The 17575-nt window shown below is 50.8% G+C and overlaps 1 protein-coding gene across 4 annotated transcripts in view; it reads left to right on the top strand.

Moving 5' to 3' along the window:
• The window catches only part of ABHD2 (abhydrolase domain containing 2, acylglycerol lipase), a 97137-nt gene extending 79978 nt beyond the window's left edge, over positions 1 to 17159 (top strand). For all 4 annotated transcript variants that reach the window (XM_036072658.2, XM_036072666.2, XM_078078892.1 and 1 more), the window contains 5 exons: positions 3515 to 3607; positions 6305 to 6415; positions 7796 to 7865; positions 9563 to 9647; positions 11210 to 17159. In XM_036072658.2, coding sequence (XP_035928551.1) covers positions 3515 to 3607; positions 6305 to 6415; positions 7796 to 7865; positions 9563 to 9647; positions 11210 to 11406 — 556 coding nt within the window. In that variant the 3' untranslated portion in view covers positions 11407 to 17159. The remainder of the gene's footprint in view (positions 1 to 3514; positions 3608 to 6304; positions 6416 to 7795; positions 7866 to 9562; positions 9648 to 11209) is intronic.
• Positions 17160 to 17575: the final 416 nt, after the last annotated feature.

Genomic DNA, 17575 nt, shown 5'->3' with positions numbered 1-17575 from the left:
TGGGCAAAGCCTGGAAGAGAAACTACCCTCCGCAAATAAAAACAGCTTTCTTACATTGGTGTGGTAACATTCTGGGAAAATACTTAATGTACCGTGATTTTGCAGTTTTGTTAGCATATTACTTTCAAGGTGTGTTTTAATATTGCCTACATCCACACCCTGTAAATTCATCACCTGCTTTAATTTGCAGCACGCCTGCCTTCTTGTTCCTTTCTGGACTGTTAGAGTCACGGACACCTAGTCTCACAGAACCTCTCTCCCACTGTCACCCTCCATGTCTTCTCGAAGACACCAGAAAAGCGGTTTGGCCACTCTCACGGCCTCTCGGCACTCTGAGATCCTACCTGAGTCAGATTTGAATTCTTTCCCCAGCTCATTCTCTTCTGACTTCAGTTGATTTTAGTCAACGCTTGGTCCGCTCATTGTGCAAAATATGAGTTGGGAAGTTGAGCTTTCTCTGAGCAGCCCCCCAGCGGCATGAAGCGGTTGGCTCAGCTCTTCCTTGCCCTAGTGGATTGCCCTGGACGTGACTATAGATGCCCGTTTCATTTGGACCCTCTTCTAAATGATTTAAAAATCCATCTCCTGGGGCGCCTGGGTTGCTCAGGCGGTTGAGGGTCCAACTCTTGGTTTCAGCTCAGGTCATGATCTCAGGGTCATGAGATTGAGCCCTGCGTGGGGCTCCATGCTCAGTGGGGAGCCTGCTTGGGATTCTTGCTCTGTTCCCTTTACACCTCATGCGCATCCCCTTTCCCAGAACCTGAATTTTTTTTTTTTAGATTTTATTTATTTATTTGACAGAGAGAAAGCGCACAAGCAGGGGGAGCGGCAGGCGGAGGGAGAGGGAGAGGGAGAAGCAGGCTCCCCACTGAGCAGGGAGCCTGATGCGGGACTTGATCCCAGGACCCTGAGATCGTGACCTGAGCCAAAGGCAGACGCATAACAATCTGAGCTGCCCAGGCGCCCCGAAACTGAATTATTTTAAAGCAAATCCCAGGCATCATATCATTTCATCTGAAAATACGTCATTAGTTTGCACTAAAAGACTCTAAGGACTTTTTCTTAAATATAACCACAATACCATTATCATACTGAGAAATGAATGATTCCCTAATATCCCATTTCTACTCAGGGTTCAGATTTCCTTGATTGTTTCACAGAAGTTTTTTAATGGTTGGCTTATTCGAATCAGGATCCACGTAATGCCTATACATTGCATTTGTTGATCTGTCTCAGAAATTTCTTTGAGTCTCTGGATTCCCCTCCGTGATCTCCTTCCATATGTTGTTATTGGTCTTGAAGAAATCAGGCCTTTTAAAAAATATATGGAATGAATGTATTTATAACACATTACTCTTGATTAGGTTTTATTAAGCCAATATAAAATTAAGTTTCAGTTCCGTAATTTTATACCCAAAGGTGGTGAAAGCCCCTACGTATGCTGAGTGGTAAAGCAGAGATGCTAGGAATCCATGTCCGCCAGCACTGAGCGAGATAATGGTTGCAGCATCCTCATCCCGGTCCTCCTTGAGCCCTGGGCCCCCGGGGGTCCCCAGAGCCTTTCAGGGAGTGGCCCCTGTGGTGGTCGTCAATCTTGAGATCCTCTGCAGTGCTGGGGCTGCTTTCATGTCTTACGTATATGACCAGCCCCCCACCCCACCCCCCTGCTTCCTTCCCTCTGTATCCCCTCCATACACAGGACATACTAACCAAAACAGTTAGGAAGTCAGCAAAGGCAGAAACAGCCCAGGGCCAAAGAAAGCTGAGACAATGAGACTGTCAGCTCTCTGAGGAAGGGGAGCCTGGGTCCAAGGTCAGAGGACGGGGTGCTGGCAGAGGAAGCAGGTTTTGGTTCGTGGATCGGGTGACTTCCCTCCTCCCTCCTTGCTCAGACCATGAGGCAAGGGTCCAGATCCCTGCCTTAGTCAGGGTCCTGCTCCCGGTGATCTGGCCCATCCTTTCTGTTTCTGCAGTGTTTGGGGAGCCCCTTGTACATTTATAGAATGGCCTTTTGACCTTTGAAGGCAGTCTTAGTCTTCCCTCTGAGCCTTAGCCCATGGTTTAGGAGCATGTCACAGACCATGAAAGCCACAAACCCTTTCACTTTTAACCTCCCATTACCTCTTATTTTTTAACCACAATATTACAGGAAATGTTTGCCATTCCAAAACTGAAATGTGGCAGCCTTGGGGAAATGACTTTATAAACTCCCTGGATTTTTCGAAAATACCTGTGAACCACCCACTCCCCTCTTTGGCCATCTGGGATATGAAACCGATGGATGATGTGTGGGAATGGTGACACCCAGATTCATTCCCAGGGCTGGAGCAGGCCTCGAGACTCAGACATCTGCAAAGTGGGGGTTAGCATGGACTCCGTGGCAGCTGTGGGTTCACATGCAGGGAAGAGAACACTGAGTGGGAAGGGCTGATCCAGGGTTGGGGGAGCGGAGGGGGGCAGGTAGCACATTGCCATTTATTTGTCACCTGCCACGTGGCCAAGGAAATCTGCCATGCTGGCACATAGAGAAAGTTGCACCTTACTGCCCTGGTGTGACCCGCAGCCGGTCCCTTGACCTCTCTGAGTCCATGGTGGTCTCCTAATCTGGAGTGGGGAGAATATTACCTGCCTAGTGCCGCTGTTGGGGTGTCAGGCGATGACCCTCATGTCAGGTAGGCCAAGTCATGCCGACTGCACACACTGGCTCTAGGGGCAAAAAGACTTCAGAACCAGCCCCGGCAGCCACGCCCAGAAGGAGTGGATCACCGCTCTACTTCTTCCGTTTCCTTGCCCCTTGAATGTTCTAAGGCTAATCAAAAGAGAGCTCAAATGGGGAGCCTGGGTGGCTCAGTCAGTTTAGCGACTGCCTTTGGCTCAGGTCATGATCCCAGGGTTCTGGGATCGAGTCCCGCCCGCATCGGGCTCCCTGCTCAGCAGGGGAGTCTGCTTCTCCCCCTCCCCCTGCTCATGCTCTCTTTCGCTTACTCTCTCTCTTTCAAATAAATAAGTAAAAATCTTAAAAAAAAAAAACAAAACAGAGCTCAAATGGTATGATTTCCCTTTGCTTCTCAAACAGCAACAAAAGTTCTTTTAGGTTTTTCCCTGCACTGTGCCTCTCCACACCCACCCTCCCCTTACACACTCCCATTATTAAGCCAGAAAAACCTTCCTGCAGAGTAGGAAGCCGAATAGAAATGTTCAAACACGAGTACTGGCAGGTTCTGTGACAAAGAGAAGGCCACCGTGCTGGACGAGGGTGTCGGGACTGTCACCCCCCAAAGCCTGTGCCGCTAGAGAACTTTCTCGCTGGGGCCTCACGTTCAGCAAGGCTGTTTTGGTGTCTCCATCTGTCTCTACGGAGAGTCTGAGTCCACGCGCAGAAACCCGTGTTTCGGGGTCGGGAGCCAGCGCCGCTTTCTCCGGGGTAGAAGTGCTTCGAGCACCTTGTCCAGGGTGGGGGCGCCCGCGCGTCCCTCCAGGTGTGGTCTCTCACTCTGGTCTGCTGTTCTTTCAGGGCCCAGGAGACCTTCATGCAGTGGGATCAGTGCCGACGCTTCTATAACTTCCTCATGGCTGACAACATGAAGAAGATCATCCTCTCACACAGGTACCAAGCCTCCCACGTTCCCCCAGGAGACGGTTCCTTTCTGAGCTTATTTTCGAGTCACTAAAAGCCAGAACTCTGGTTTCTCCAGAAAAATGTAATGAAGGCAGGGGTGCTTCCGCTTCTCTGCCGGCTGCTTTGTGACTTGCTTAGAAACAAACTTGTCCCGAGCTGCCAGATCCACCAGATTGCATCCTGCCTTCATGATTCCCGATACATCCAACACGAGAAACCCTTCTACACCATTCTTTCCCCAGTTGGAGCAATCCTGAGGGTGGCTTGTCATGGTTTAGGAACCTTTCTCCTTGGGCTACTCTTGTGCTGAAGGATCAAGCATCGTCATCCTCTGTGGGCTCGTGGGGCTCTGACCAGCAGCTGCAGGACGGGAGTCTAGCTGCTGGGCACCACATAGTGTCCACGCTGCCCTGTTCACACCTCTGCATGTTCCCCATGCTCGTCTTGCCTCAGTCCTGCTCAGAATCCTTCCATGGGATAGCCTCTGACCACCGCTTAGAGAAGTCAATAAATATTAGCGATGGTTTTATTGTTATGATTGTTATTATGGATACCGTCCCTCCCGCTTCCCCCGCACCTGCCTTCCCTCTAGCTGGACTGGGCCACACGGAGGCTCACACGCCCTCTGGCCCCTCCCACACCGCTGGGGCCTTGCCCAGAATGCCCCTCCCATCACGTCTGCCCACACTCTAGGTCCGTCTCAGGTCTCCTCCGTGAAGCCAACTCCTCCACCCCCAAGTTGTGTTTCTGTCGCTTCCCCGGTGTGAATCCTGCGTCTTGAACTAAACTGTAAAGCACTGGGGAGGGCCTGGGCTGGTTTTGATTTCCCCCAGAGCCTGGCACATCATGGGCGCTCAAACAATACAATTTTAGGTGGGGGGTTGATGTCATCCTGGGAAAGGCAATCTGACTGAATGATCACCTGCTTATTTATTTCAGTGGTTCAAAGAAAATAGGGTACTGCCCATCCCAGCCAAGTACCCCGGACTGGGCTTCCTGTGGGCGGGGCTCACGGGGAGTCTGGGCAAGGCTGATGCTCGCAGACTCCTCAGGCTGCCAAGCTGCTGGGTCCTTGTGACGGGTGGGTGGAGGACAGGAGACTTCTGTCCCCTGGGCTCACTGGATGTAAACGGTCTTCTCTCAGCTCGTGGTGTTTGGGCCCTGAGTCAGGCGTGGCTCAGCTGAGGTTCAGATGGGACTGGAGGTTTGCTGAGGTTCCAGAAGGGACCAAGCCAAGCCTCTGACACCAAGTGCCTCTGTCAGCCTCTCCACACCTCTGGAATGGGAAGCAGTTTCCTCCCAGAGAACGTTTGTTTTGCTACAGGGCCCAGTCTTGCCACTAATTAATTAGTCCAGAAGGTCCAACATGTAATTCTTAACAAATTGAGAGAGTCCTCTGAATGTGTTCTAGGTGTATCTACATTTTTTAAATTTACTACAGACAGCGAAATATTTAGAAATTTTAGGGCCACTTTAAGCTGTGAATTCTAAACTCTGGCTATATAATCTTCCCAATAATCTTTGGGGGGCAAATGCTAAGGACATGTGTTCCTCTTTGAGAGAGGTTGTGAGTAGGTACCAGAACGTTTAGTTTCCATGACGACCTTTCTCACCATTGGGCCAGGCCGCAAACTCAGTCCTACATCAGCTGTGTGCCTGAGACCTCACAGGGAATGAAAAGTCTAAATGTGCACATTTTGATCCCTACCCTTATTATCATCCTCTCAGGATGGATCTTTTTCTTAAGAGAAATGATGACTCTTCTGAGTATACGTAAGCTTTTGAGCTGACATGTTGGAGAGCCATTGACTTGCCCCAACACTGGATGGGTTTACCGCTTTCTTGTAAAGTGACAAAAACACCTCCTCAAGAGAAAGGGAGGGGCAGTGTCAGCTCCAGTGTGAAGACAGGCCCCCACAACCGTAGATGAAGGCCCCCACACAGTTTGGCTGACCACCTCCCACTCACCACAGAGCCCATCCTAAGACCTCCCCTGCAGCGAAGGATTTGTAATACAGTTGACCCTTGAACAATGCGGGTTTGAACTGTGTGGGTCCACCTGTACGTGGCTTTTTCTCAGGCCAGTGCCATAAATGTATTTTCTCTTCCTTATGATTGTCTCAATAACATTTTCTCTAGCTTTCTTTATTGTAGGAATACAGTATATCATATGTGTAATATACAAAATATGTGTTAATCGACTATGTTATGGGCAAGGCTTTAGGTCAACAGTAGGATATTAGTAGTTAGGTTTGGGGGGAGTCAGAAGCTCTATATGGATTTTTGACTGTGACTACCCCTATATTGTTCAAGGGTCAACTGTATTCACCTAGGCTCAAACCCAATCTCTGCCTAGCTGCCCCTGAAAAGGAAAAGAAGATCTTGACAATCATCTTTTTGCAGTTATTCAAAAGTCAACATTACCAGCTTATCCTCTGGGACATGCTGAAGGCTGAAGGCATCTATGTCTACCTTGCCCCCATATGCCTTCCCAAAGACTCTCTCCTGGCTTGCCTCTGGGCCAGGAAGCAGGCTCTGCTGTCGGTGTTTATCATCCATTCTTTAAAATATTTTTCAGCTTTACTGAGGTATAATTGACAAAATTGTCTGCTGTTTCAAGGGACGACATGATGATTTGGTTTATCGTCTGCTTTTTATTCTGTCTACTGTTGTGTCTCATTCTAGGCAAGCTCTTTTTGGAGACCATGTTAAGAAACCCCAGAGCCTGGAGGACACAGACTTGAGCCGCCTCTACACTGCCACATCCCTCATGCAGATCGATGACAACGTGATGAGGTATGCACGTGCTCGGGGACGGGGTGCGGGCGGGAGGCTTCAGGCCAGCACTGCCCAGCACGAGGGCTTTCTTCGCCCACTTTAGTGTTAAAGGGGTTTTTTTTGTTTTTTGTTTCTAAAGATTTATTTATTGAGAGAGAGAGAGCACACGGGGGAGGAGCAGAGGGAGAGGGAGAGAGAAACTCACGCAGACTCCTTGCCGAGCGTGGAGCCCAGCGTGGGGCTTGATCCCACGAACCACGAGATCATGAGCCAAAACCAAGAGTCAGTCGCTTACCCGACTGTGCCACCCGGGGGCCCCAGGGCTTTTTTTTATTCTTTGAATAAATGTCTGGTGTTTAAAAACTGAAGATCGCACAGAAAAATCCAGATTTCTAGTTGCTCTTAGAAAACAAGGGGAGGATCTCACCGCTCATTCTGCACTCCTGTGTGGCATAACTGAGCTGGAACTGGGGAGCTGGGGTGCGTACACCCTGCTATTCACAGTCCTTACCCTACCTGCTGTGCTCTGACCCTGGGGCAGGGATCAGTCGCCACATAATTTGCATTGGCAGGAAAAGGAAATATTTCTTGTACCTGTCCGTGTCTCTATCAAAAGTAAAACAAAACAAAACAAAACAAACAAAAATAGACCAAGAGGGCTGTCTTTTGCAAGAAAACAGAGCCTCTTTCTTTGGGGGCAAGAAGTTTCTCCTCTGAGTGTCCTATGCAAACCCCGCCCACTTTGTTCCTTTACCCTTCACCTGTCCGCCCCCTTCAGGCACCTGAGGCTGAGACCCTGACAACGTCCTCTTCCCTGGTACATGTAATTTCTGATTGAGCTTATTGAGCTTAGCCTTAGCTGGAAAAAGCAACTGTTGATCTCTGACCTCATTGTCAGAAGAGAACCAAACCACCAGTCAGAAACCAGAGGCCCTAAGGTGTGTCAGAAAGAGGTTTCCAGAGATCCTCCGGCCTGAGGCTGAGTCGGCCGGCTGGTGTCAGAGCTCCAGCCTGAACAGAGCACCGGGCAGAGCCGAGCTGCTGGACTTCGGGCGGGAACAGGGAGGGTTCTGTTAAGTCCCTCTGACTGCTGCTCCATGAGTTCGCAGAATTGGCAACTTTGAATCTCTGTCTCGCATCCATTACCTGAGACACGTTTCTTTCCAGTTCACAGGGGTCGGGGTTCCTCTGCCAGGAAGAATTCTGTTGAAGAGAAAGTTCTCGTAAATGCCTTTGAATGTCAGTTTCCTAGTGTCCACAGTCCTCTGGTTTTATCCTGACTCGAAGGGTGTTAACATCTGCTCGTAAATACTGTGGATGGCACTTCCTGAGTCATGACTGTGGGCCAGGCACTCAGGCTTTGTCCTTCTCCTTTGCGTGTGTGTGTGTGTGTCGCAGGAAGTTCCACGGCTATAACTCCCTGAAGGAATATTACGAGGAGGAAAGCTGCATGCGGTACCTGCACAGGGTGAGTGGTGACCCGAGCTCGGGGCGAGCAGCCTCTCCCAGTCAGTGGCCCTTCCTCCAGCGAGCACACGTGCACCAAGCACGCTCCCCAACACCCTTGGTGGAAGAATCGGGCTCGGACCCCTGCAGCTGTTGGCTTGGGTTTTGTTTCTGAACCAAACCCTGTCCCTCTGTGACCTCCGTATATTAATCCCACAGCTGCCCCTCGGTGCAGAGCGGGACCAGTCTGCTCCTATGGCTGTGAAAAAGCCCTGGAAATTGCCGCAACACCCATTTGTCCCTCAGTCTCCCTTTAGCAGTGAAATCTAGCCCCGTTCCTGCCATGGCTCCTCATAGATCTGTGTAGATTTCCTGCAATCTTGGACCCTTGTTTTGGCCCCTGTGCATTTCGTTAGTGTGGTGGCTGGGACTAAACTCAAGGTTCCTGCCATGATCTGGTGAGCGCAGAGGAAAACAGATGTATTTCTTTTTTTTTTTTTTTTTTTTTTAAAGATTTTATTTATTTATTTGAGAGAGAGAGAGCACATGAGAGGGGGGAGGGTCAGAGGGAGAAGCAGACTCCCTGCTGAGCAGGGAGCCCGATGCGGGACTCGATCCCGGGTCTCCAGGATCATGACCTGAGCCGAAGGCAGTCGCTCAACCAACTGAGCCACCCAGGCGCCCCAAAACAGATGTATTTCTGTATCCAAGTAAGGAGGAACAGGTCTGTTGACAAGGTAGACGGGCTTATATGAATGCAGTTTTCAGCAGCTGCAATCAACTCAGAGTGGATTCCGTGAAGTCTCTGGCCAACCATAAACTCCCTATGTTTTTCACCTGCACCACCACCAAACCGGTCTTTCATCATTCTTTGTACAGGTGCTCCTTTTACTCAAACACAGGACTTCCCATTTATCCCCGTCAGTGTCCACCTGCTGGTTTGGCCCACCGCTCACCCAGTGGAAGCAGGTGATTGTGAATTGCAGTCCTGCCATCTGCCATATTGGCCACCCCCTCCCCCCACGCTCAGTTAGCATCATCCCCCAGGCTTTGGGCATCTTCCTTTAAGCCACTACAGCCGTTGAGCTGCCTAGAGCCGGTGTTAGAGGCCTCCAGCTCGGCACAACCAGCCTCTGTACTCCCGGGCCTCGCTGTTCAGGAGCGTCTGAGTGCCCCCCGTCAGCCTGTCTGCACTAAAAGGAAAAAGCCTGTCTTACTAAAATGGATGTTGACTGCCTCCCAATATCCACCAGCCTCCTCCTGTTTCTCACCTTCAGATTCCTCTAGAAAGTCTCCCCTGTCTGGAGAGGAGCATATTCCCATTTTTTCCTCCCCCACAGTATAAACGGAATGAATAGGTACATAACTCTTCGTAACGTCATTTTTCTGAAAGGTAGGCTAACCTGAGATACTGTGGAGGATCATCAGAAATATTTTGCCAGGGAGCCCCACTGAGCCCTGCCCTCACTCCCTCAGAGCACGTGGGTCACCTAGAACACCGGGAGCTTTGCTCCTGTGCCCCCCTGCCAGGCAGCCACGAGAGCACATGGTTAGGATTCATGCCGCTGCCCGGGAAGACGGGGCACCCTCAATCCACCCGTCCAGCAAACTGAGTAGCGACCCTCTTCCCTTTGCTTCAAAGACGTGGCCGGTAGTGAATTTGAGCCTTGAATCAATGGCGTCTAAAACAGGGGATCGATCGTTTATTTCTGCCTGCAGATCTATGTGCCTCTCATGCTGGTTAACGCAGCTGATGACCCCCTGGTGCACGAAAGCCTCCTCACCATTCCAAAATCTCTTTCAGGTAAGTGTTCCTTCCTGCTGCTCCCTCGGCCACTCAGCACATTGCCCTGGTAAATTCTGTCTCCTTCACCCTGCTGTCACCTCCTGAAGGCCAGCTTCTGTGGGGAAGGACATCCCGTGGCAGAGTTCTCATTCAGCCTGGCCTCATAGTCCTGGGGCTGTGATGGGGCCTGGGCAGAGCCTTCTCCTGTCCTATCCTGGTGCCAGAGACGACCCTCATTTATATCCACAGCCAAGAGGGGTTTGGGGGAGTCCCCTGGTGTTCTCTGAAATTATCGTGTCAGGCTTAGGGTTCCATTAAGTCTGAGAGTTGGACTTAGATATTTCGGCTTAAAACCTGACACGAAAAGCAAAACAGAAAAGCCAGTTCTACTACCTCTTCTGACAGACAGCCTCTCCATCTGCTTTGAGGATTAAAAATATAAGCAACTGAGAAAGCAAAGAACGTTGCTCATGGGAACGTCGCTGCGCTTCAGGCCGGCCGGGTCTACGCTGCACGCTGGAGAGGAGCTGAGGGAGGAACGAGGGGGGGGCAGCCGAGGGAAACACTTGGGAATTCCTGCAAGGACACCTTGCGCTGCGATTCAGATCCCCGCCCTCTGTAGCCCTGTGTGGTTAGGTCTCCCTTGTAAATATCCTGTGTATTCACCAGAGCAGGGGGCACTCCTGGTTCTCCCCAACCCCAAGCTGGAGGAGTACATAATACGGCGGGCGGAGCTCGGGGCCCTGCTCCGAGGGGGTGTTGTGTGTGATGCAGGTGTGTTGGGTCCTGAGAGCCGGCTCTCGTCAACCCGCTTGCAAACCGTAGGCTCCCTGCGCAAAAGCGACCCGCTCAGCCGCGCTTGGCCGTGAGAGAGAGCAGCCGCGTGGTTTCCTGCCGATGTCCAAAGCAACACCCATAGCTCTCATGCTGTCACACAGAATTTATGAAATAATAACTGAGAGGGAAGAATAAGGGGGAGCAGACAAGAAAAGGGCCCCGCAGAGCCAGAACCGTGCGTGCCGGGAGGGGCCTCCACTGAATTGACCTTGTTCTCTAGTAAATAATAGCATAAATGCCAGGAATCCCTACTCAAAGCCTGGCCCCCACCCGTGGCACCTAGCATGGGCATCATCTAGGAGCTTGTTAGAAATGCAAAATCTCAGCTCCTCCTCCGGGCCTATTAAAGCAGAATCTGCATTTTAAGGTGCTATCCCAGTGATTTGGAGGCACGGTGAAATTTGGGGAACATCCGGCTATATCACTGAAATCACCTGGTCAGCTTTAGCAATACCAGTGCTCTCTCTCTATAATCTATGTCCAAGTTTGAGAACCACTAAGATTTCGAAGTGTTTCTGAAGCTGGTGCCCATTCTGCGCCAGAGCCAAGCTGCTGCTCCGGTCCTTGCTAGATCCCACCGCCCTGCCCAGCCCACCTAATCTCCCTGCCGCTCTAGTGAACGAAGCTGAGTGGGTAGGAGTCAGATGCCCTCTGGCTGACCTGCACCTGTGGGGAAAGCCTGGGCCACCCCGGCCCTGGAGCTAACCAGTCACTGACTCACTCCGCTGCCTTCCCCCCTGCAGAGAAACGGGAGAACGTCATGTTTGTGCTGCCTCTGCACGGGGGCCACCTGGGCTTCTTTGAGGGTTCCGTGCTGTTCCCCGAGCCCCTGACGTGGATGGATAAGCTGGTGGTGGAGTACGCCAACGCCATTTGCCAGTGGGAACGTAACAAGTCCCAGTGCTCTGACACGGAGCAGGTGGAGGCCGAGCTGGAGTGAGGCCTCCCGGACTCTGGCGCGGTCCAGCCGCCTCCCCTGGAACCCGCGTCCCTCACCGGCTGTTTCAGGTCCCCCATCTCCCTCGGTGACCTGGATCTGACCTCACGCCATCAGCGGGGGTGACCCGCCAGGCACACCTGTGCCGGAGTAGGCCTCCGTCCCTGGGAGCTCCAGGCTATTTTTTGTGCTTCGTTACTGGTTTTCTCCATTGCATTGTTATCCATGGTGACAAGCGACAGGGTTCTCACCCTCCTGTCCACTTTCAGCATTTGATTGCTTTTAAGCCAATTACATCTAGTTTCCCTATTAAAAATGTGTCTGAACAGCAGTTTTGCTTTGCCAATCAAAAAGGCTTGTCCCCAAGAGCAGTGAAGGATGTATATGCTATTTTGTGGTGGTCGTATGTGTCCTTACGGAGACCCTGGTGAGCCCTCGCCCATCTAGGCCGATGCCGAAGAGGCCGGTCAGCTTGGGAGCGAAGCACCTGGGCCTCCCACGCTGCCGTGTGGCTCCTCATGTGGCCAAGAAAGTTCCGTGGAGTCACGAGCCAGGTTCCTCCCTTACAGTCTCCTAAGACAGTCTCCCCACACCTTTGCCAACGATGAGAGTTACCTGGGGCACTTGTTAAAAATTCAGCCTCCCAGGTCCCTCCCCTGGGAGAGGCCCATACAGTGGGTCTGGGAAGGGGTCTGGAGATTTTAATTTTTGACAAGTGCCCCCGGTGATCCTCATCACAGGGCAAATTTGGGAAACACTGTTCTACTGCAGGGCCTTTCAATGAGAAACATCTCGGTAGCTCATTTTATGGAAATGTATGGGTAGACGCGTCCCTTAGCTCCCAGGGGTCTCCAAAGCAGCAGCCCCTGTCATGTCCAGCTGCCTTGTCGTGGCCACAGTGTGATGTCTCGGGAGAGGGCCTGGTGGGGAGGGAAGAGTTTGGGCGACGCCGGACTCTGCCTTTCCCTGGCTGTATGACCCTGGACAAGTCCCTTTGAACTTCCGTTTCTTCACCGATAAAACGGGGGACTTGGACCAGGCGGATGGCCGAGACCGCTGCCAGTTCGAATGATCCATGACAAACTCAGCTTGCTGAGGTTTGAGAGAACATCCCTCCAGGGAAGCCTGGGAGTTACTCTCCTCGTCTACACCTGTGGATGTCATCGTTTGCCTTTTTTTTTTTTCCTGTCCCTCATTTTCATAGAAAGAGGTGTTTTGGGTTTTTGGGTTTTTTTAGACATTCAATGGTAATTTTACTTTTTTAACCCAAGTCTTTCTAGCTCTGGCTTTTGATAACCAAACAATTCGAAAGCTGGATCTGAGTTTGGAGAAAGATCTTTTCAACCGAAAAGGGTGTTATTTGGAAACCAGATTTTTAATTTAATGGCCTATATTTATATTCTGTTAGATAGAGCTTTCCAAAGTATGTCTTTTCAAATGAAAATGTTATTCGAGGTTTCAAGTACTCCTTTCCTCCAGTCCTGTGGTACTTGAATATCTAAAAACCCTGCACTTTGAAAAATCAGCAGTTGCTATCTGGAACTAAATGGAACTATGAGTGAAATTGCCTGGATACGCTTTTTTCTTTCTTTCTTTTTTTTTTTTTTTTTAATGTCCTTGCTTCATCTCCTTTGCTCCAGGACAGATAGGATTATAAATAGTGGGTCTGTGTGGATGTTTCAGGGGTAAAGGGAGCCACCTGAGGGCCTGGATGCGCCCCTCACGGCCGCAGGTGGATGTGGTTTGGGTGTCGGTCCAAGTGACTATGACGGTCTGCAACCTGACGTTGTTTTCTGACAATCACCAGATCATCCTGATCGATACCATTGAGAGCAGCCAGCGTCTCAAAAGATTGAGACTTCCGTGGTCCCCACCATTTCTTTGTTGTAATCGCTCACACACACCAAATTCGTCATTGTGACTCCCTCCCCGCCCCGCCCCCCCCGCAACCGTGATTTTTCTGGTGCATTTCCTTTCCATGTTCTTTCAGCACAAATTGGCACTTTATCATCTACCCCCTCGATTTGGAAGCTGGTCCCCTCCCCTCCATTGCTTTTCCCCCCTCCAGCTGTAATCTAGAAGATTCATAGTCCTGTTTCTTACAGACCCTTTGTGAAAGTAGGTAAACAAAGCGGTAACTGAATGGGGCCAAAGCACCATCCCAGGAAGCAAGAGGGGCCTTTGCCTTAGGTCACATCTCTTGATCTGTTTTGACAGCGTAGTGGCCAGGTACCAGCTCCATTCAGGAAGAGAAAAGACAGTCCTGTTGTCGCACCCCGGGGGTTTGGCGGGGGACCAGAAGTCCCTGGGGCCCGGTGGAGGAGAGGCTGGGCCTGGGGCCTAGCCTTTGTCACCACACGACCGGAATTTACCCCACAGGACTGTGGGGGCCGCTTCCCAGCTGAAATCTTTCTAGTGTGTGACTCTGAATGGCACTCACATTCCATTTTGGCTCACATGAAATTAACTGAAGTCCTTTGTTCAGGCGTCAGGCTCTCAGGCATGGAAATGAGAATGTGACCGTGGCGGTCTTACAGGAAAATTCTTGTTTGTCCCTGAATGAAAGCACAGAGGCATTGAATTTACAGAGATGCAAACCTGCCTAATAAACAAGGGAGCGGCACTTTATATGTAGGTCAGCTTTTTCCTTCCTCCAGCTTTCTTTGCTTTTCTTCCTGAAGTCATTCATTCCTGATGATAATGGGAGCGCTCTTGCTATGAAGGTCCTCTTTGGCCTAACACAGGGCCGAATTTTCAAAGAGTGTTCGAATATTTTAAAAATCAGAATAAAGATAGAAGTTGCGTAGACCTAGACAATCCTATCGCAGGGGTTAACACATTAAAAACCAAGGAGGAAAAGCACCCACATTTCTTCTGGCCGTGCTCCCTGCCTCTCAAACAATTTGAAGACCACTAATGAGTAACGGATCCCGGCCAAATGAAGGTTATCTAGAAAATGATGTCACGTCCCCTTGATACATTTTGTTAGGAGGAAGTTTAATAGACTTCAGGAAAAGCCCTTCTCTTCCCTGCTGTGATTCCAGAGCAGAATGAAAGCAGGAAGTTGTTTGTTGTCACTAGATTCTTTTAACCTCTCTGCAGCATTATGCACTTGCAGGGGGCCCTGTGACATACCCTAAGAGGGGAAATATGCCTTGAAAGAGGAGCCTTCCTTTCTTGACCCGGTATTAGGGAGCCAGGGTCCAAGAGACCTGGGTTCTCATCCCAACTGTCTCTAATTCACGTTGGATTGAGGGCAATCACTTCACCTCGCTGAGCCCCAGTGCCCTCACCTTAGACCAGCTTGAAGACCAATCATCTATTTACACATCATTTGCCTGAGCGTTCCCACCTGCCTTCCATGGCTCTTGCAAGTGGTGGTGGCCCTGTCAAGGCTCCAGCCTCATCTTGGGGGGGTGGGGGACTTGGAGAGAGGGAGCTTCTGCATTAAGCCTTTGCCGGTGAAGACCCTTGATATGACCCAAAGCCCTGTGTCTTTGAGTGGCTTCTCTTTAGAATCTCCGTTGCCATCTCAATATCCTTGCTGTCCCGAGGGTGGTCTTGTGACTGGGACAGGTGCTGACCATCCGAATAAGGCGAACGTCCCCAACCTTCCGTGGGACTCAGGCAGAGCGTTGAGATTCACAGTCCTGTTTCCCAGGGCAGAAATCCTTCCCGCTCAGGCTTTCATTCTGAAATCACAATCTTCCTTAAAGCTGAGCCTTCTGGATAGCTGAGCTCCGAAGCCTGACGTCTGAATGAGGGCTCTCTTTGTAACTGTGTGACTTGAGATCGCCTTTGCCAGCTCCAGAGAAACAATGCGTGGGTTCTTGTTTGTGTTTGCCAGGCAAGCAGATGTCTGAGATGTGGGGGGCTTTTCTTTTCCTGGGCCATCGATTCTTAGAGGCCAAGTAAAGATCCCTGGAACGTCACATGGAGCCCAAAGAACTCAGGGCTTTGTCCTCCAGGCATTTCTCACTGCAGCACGACCCCCCCCACCCAGCATCATCTGGCATAGGATGCCCAGCATCATCTGGGCATTGTTCTCTGTGCCCGGAAAGCCTCACCTTGCCCCTAGAGGATCCCCTGGTATTCCAACGATACCGCGGCCCTGGAATTCAAATTCTCGTGCTGTGGTAGTTTGAAGCGAAGCCACAGCAAAGCCAGAGAATCTCTTCATGTGGCCTGTGTGCTCCTCGTTAGGCCAGGCACCCCCCACCCCCCGACAGTACGCATGATTCAGAACTGGCCAAATGTCTTGTCGTGTCTCCCCCCCCCGCCCCGCCAACGCCTCTCTTCCTTCTGGGCCTCGCTCTGTTGTTCAAAGCCACTTTGGATTACTTGGAGGCTTCAAAAAGCCATGAAATGTGGCCTGTCTGTGGCATTTAGAGGCCGAGCCATGGAGGAAAAGGTTTTTCCCTCCGTTATCTAAGCAGAAGGAAGGACCCCCTTCTTCATAAGCTAGGATCGCTTTTGCCAAATTGCACTCGAAGCTAAGGGCAGGGGAGCGGGCCCCTGCTAGCAGTAGAACTGGGAGGCTATCCAGAACAACCACGTTCCCCCTTGCCTGCCTCTCCGCTGCTGCCCCCCGGACGCCGCAGCCCAGCATCCTCCCCAAGTGGCCTGGGAAGCAGGCTGCAGAGTCCGGCTCGCCAGCCATTCTCAGCCTGCCAGACAGTAGACAGCTGCCCCTTCTCGAAGAGTCAGCCTCCCCCCACCCTCCTGAACTGATTTTCCTGGCATGTATGTGGGCAAAGCGTTCGTGTATCTCTAATGAACAGGCTGGAGTCCGTTTCGAACCAGGGGGTAAGTCTTCTACCTTGACTCCGGTCAGTTAGTAATGAAATCTAGAACCTACCTTCTCCCCATTCTGGTCCCCACTAGCCAAGAAATCTATTGCCATAAACTGGGCACAGTCCACTTCTAGCACCTGCAGAGAGACCCTTCATCTCAAAGGCCTGCTCCTTCCCGACCACCCACGCTGAGGAGTCCCCCGTCACTGAGAATAATTGCTGACCCCCTCGGGCCCAGCACCGGCCGCTTCTCCCCCAGACCGGTCCCGGGGACCTGGTCCATCCTGGAGGTAGGACTTAGGTTTTGTCTGGCTTTTGTTTTGGCCTCTTCCGTTTTCCTAAAGCACAAGTCCACGTAGAGTCCTGTCACCTCTCCACACCAGTTCCAGAGATGATGTGGGTCTCTCCCACTGCCTCAGGAAGACCTTCACTCTACCTGAGCTCTGACTTCTGCTATTGCACCTGCCTTAGCAACACCGGGGGGTGGGGGGCCGGTTCCATCTCTCCGTTCCCTGGTTGGACTCGCTCAACCACGTTCTTCGGTTGGCAGCTCTGCCTCCAGATTGATTTTTGAGAACCATCACTCTCACATTCCTCATTTTTGTTTGGTTTGGTTTGATTTTCTGAAACATCCGATGCTGCCCTGAAAATCATGTGTTTTTGAGTTTGTGTTCTGAAAGCCCCCATGCTGCCGGATTTTGCGGGGGGGTACGGGATCCTCCAGCACAGGGGCGTATAAGATTTGCAACTAGCAATGCAATTTTTTCTAAATATGAGGATATTTACCTTTATTAAGAAATGATACTAAACAACGGTGTCCTTGATCATTTTATGTTCTCATATTACTTTTGGCTCTGTTTTGATTCTGTGTGGTGGTAAACGAAGATCATTACAAACAAAAACTGTAATTTTGTTATCTTTGATTCAATGGAATTTCTTTACTTAAATAAAAGGCTAAAAATGTGGCGTGGCTGTGTGTCCTTTGTACAGCGGGAGTTTCTGTCTAAAAGGATTCTTCCTGTGCCGTCACCGAACGTGAGCTTGAAGGAAGCGGGCAAAACCACCAAGTTCTTATCACAAGTGATTTCATCCCAGCCTTACAAGCAATTACCAAAGAAATGACCAGCCCGCAGGTGTCTACACACACCCAACCTCTCCTGGCCAGAGAGCCAGGGCGTGAGACACCACCAGTAGAATCACCTGCTCTCCAAAGTGAACCTTGTAGATGAAATGCAAGGGGAGATGGAAATGGTAGTTGCCGTGCATGAAAGAATGTTCTTTGAAAAGACTGAGTGAACATCACCTAAATTAAGATTATATTGGGTTGCGGGCGCCTGGGTGGCTTAGTCGGTGAAGCGTCTGCCTTCGGCTCAGGTCAT

The sequence above is a fragment of the Halichoerus grypus genome, chromosome 8 (assembly GCF_964656455.1).
Source record: "Halichoerus grypus chromosome 8, mHalGry1.hap1.1, whole genome shotgun sequence".
Lineage (NCBI taxonomy): Eukaryota > Metazoa > Chordata > Mammalia > Carnivora > Phocidae > Halichoerus > Halichoerus grypus.
This window is presented reverse-complemented; position numbering and strand designations above follow the sequence as displayed.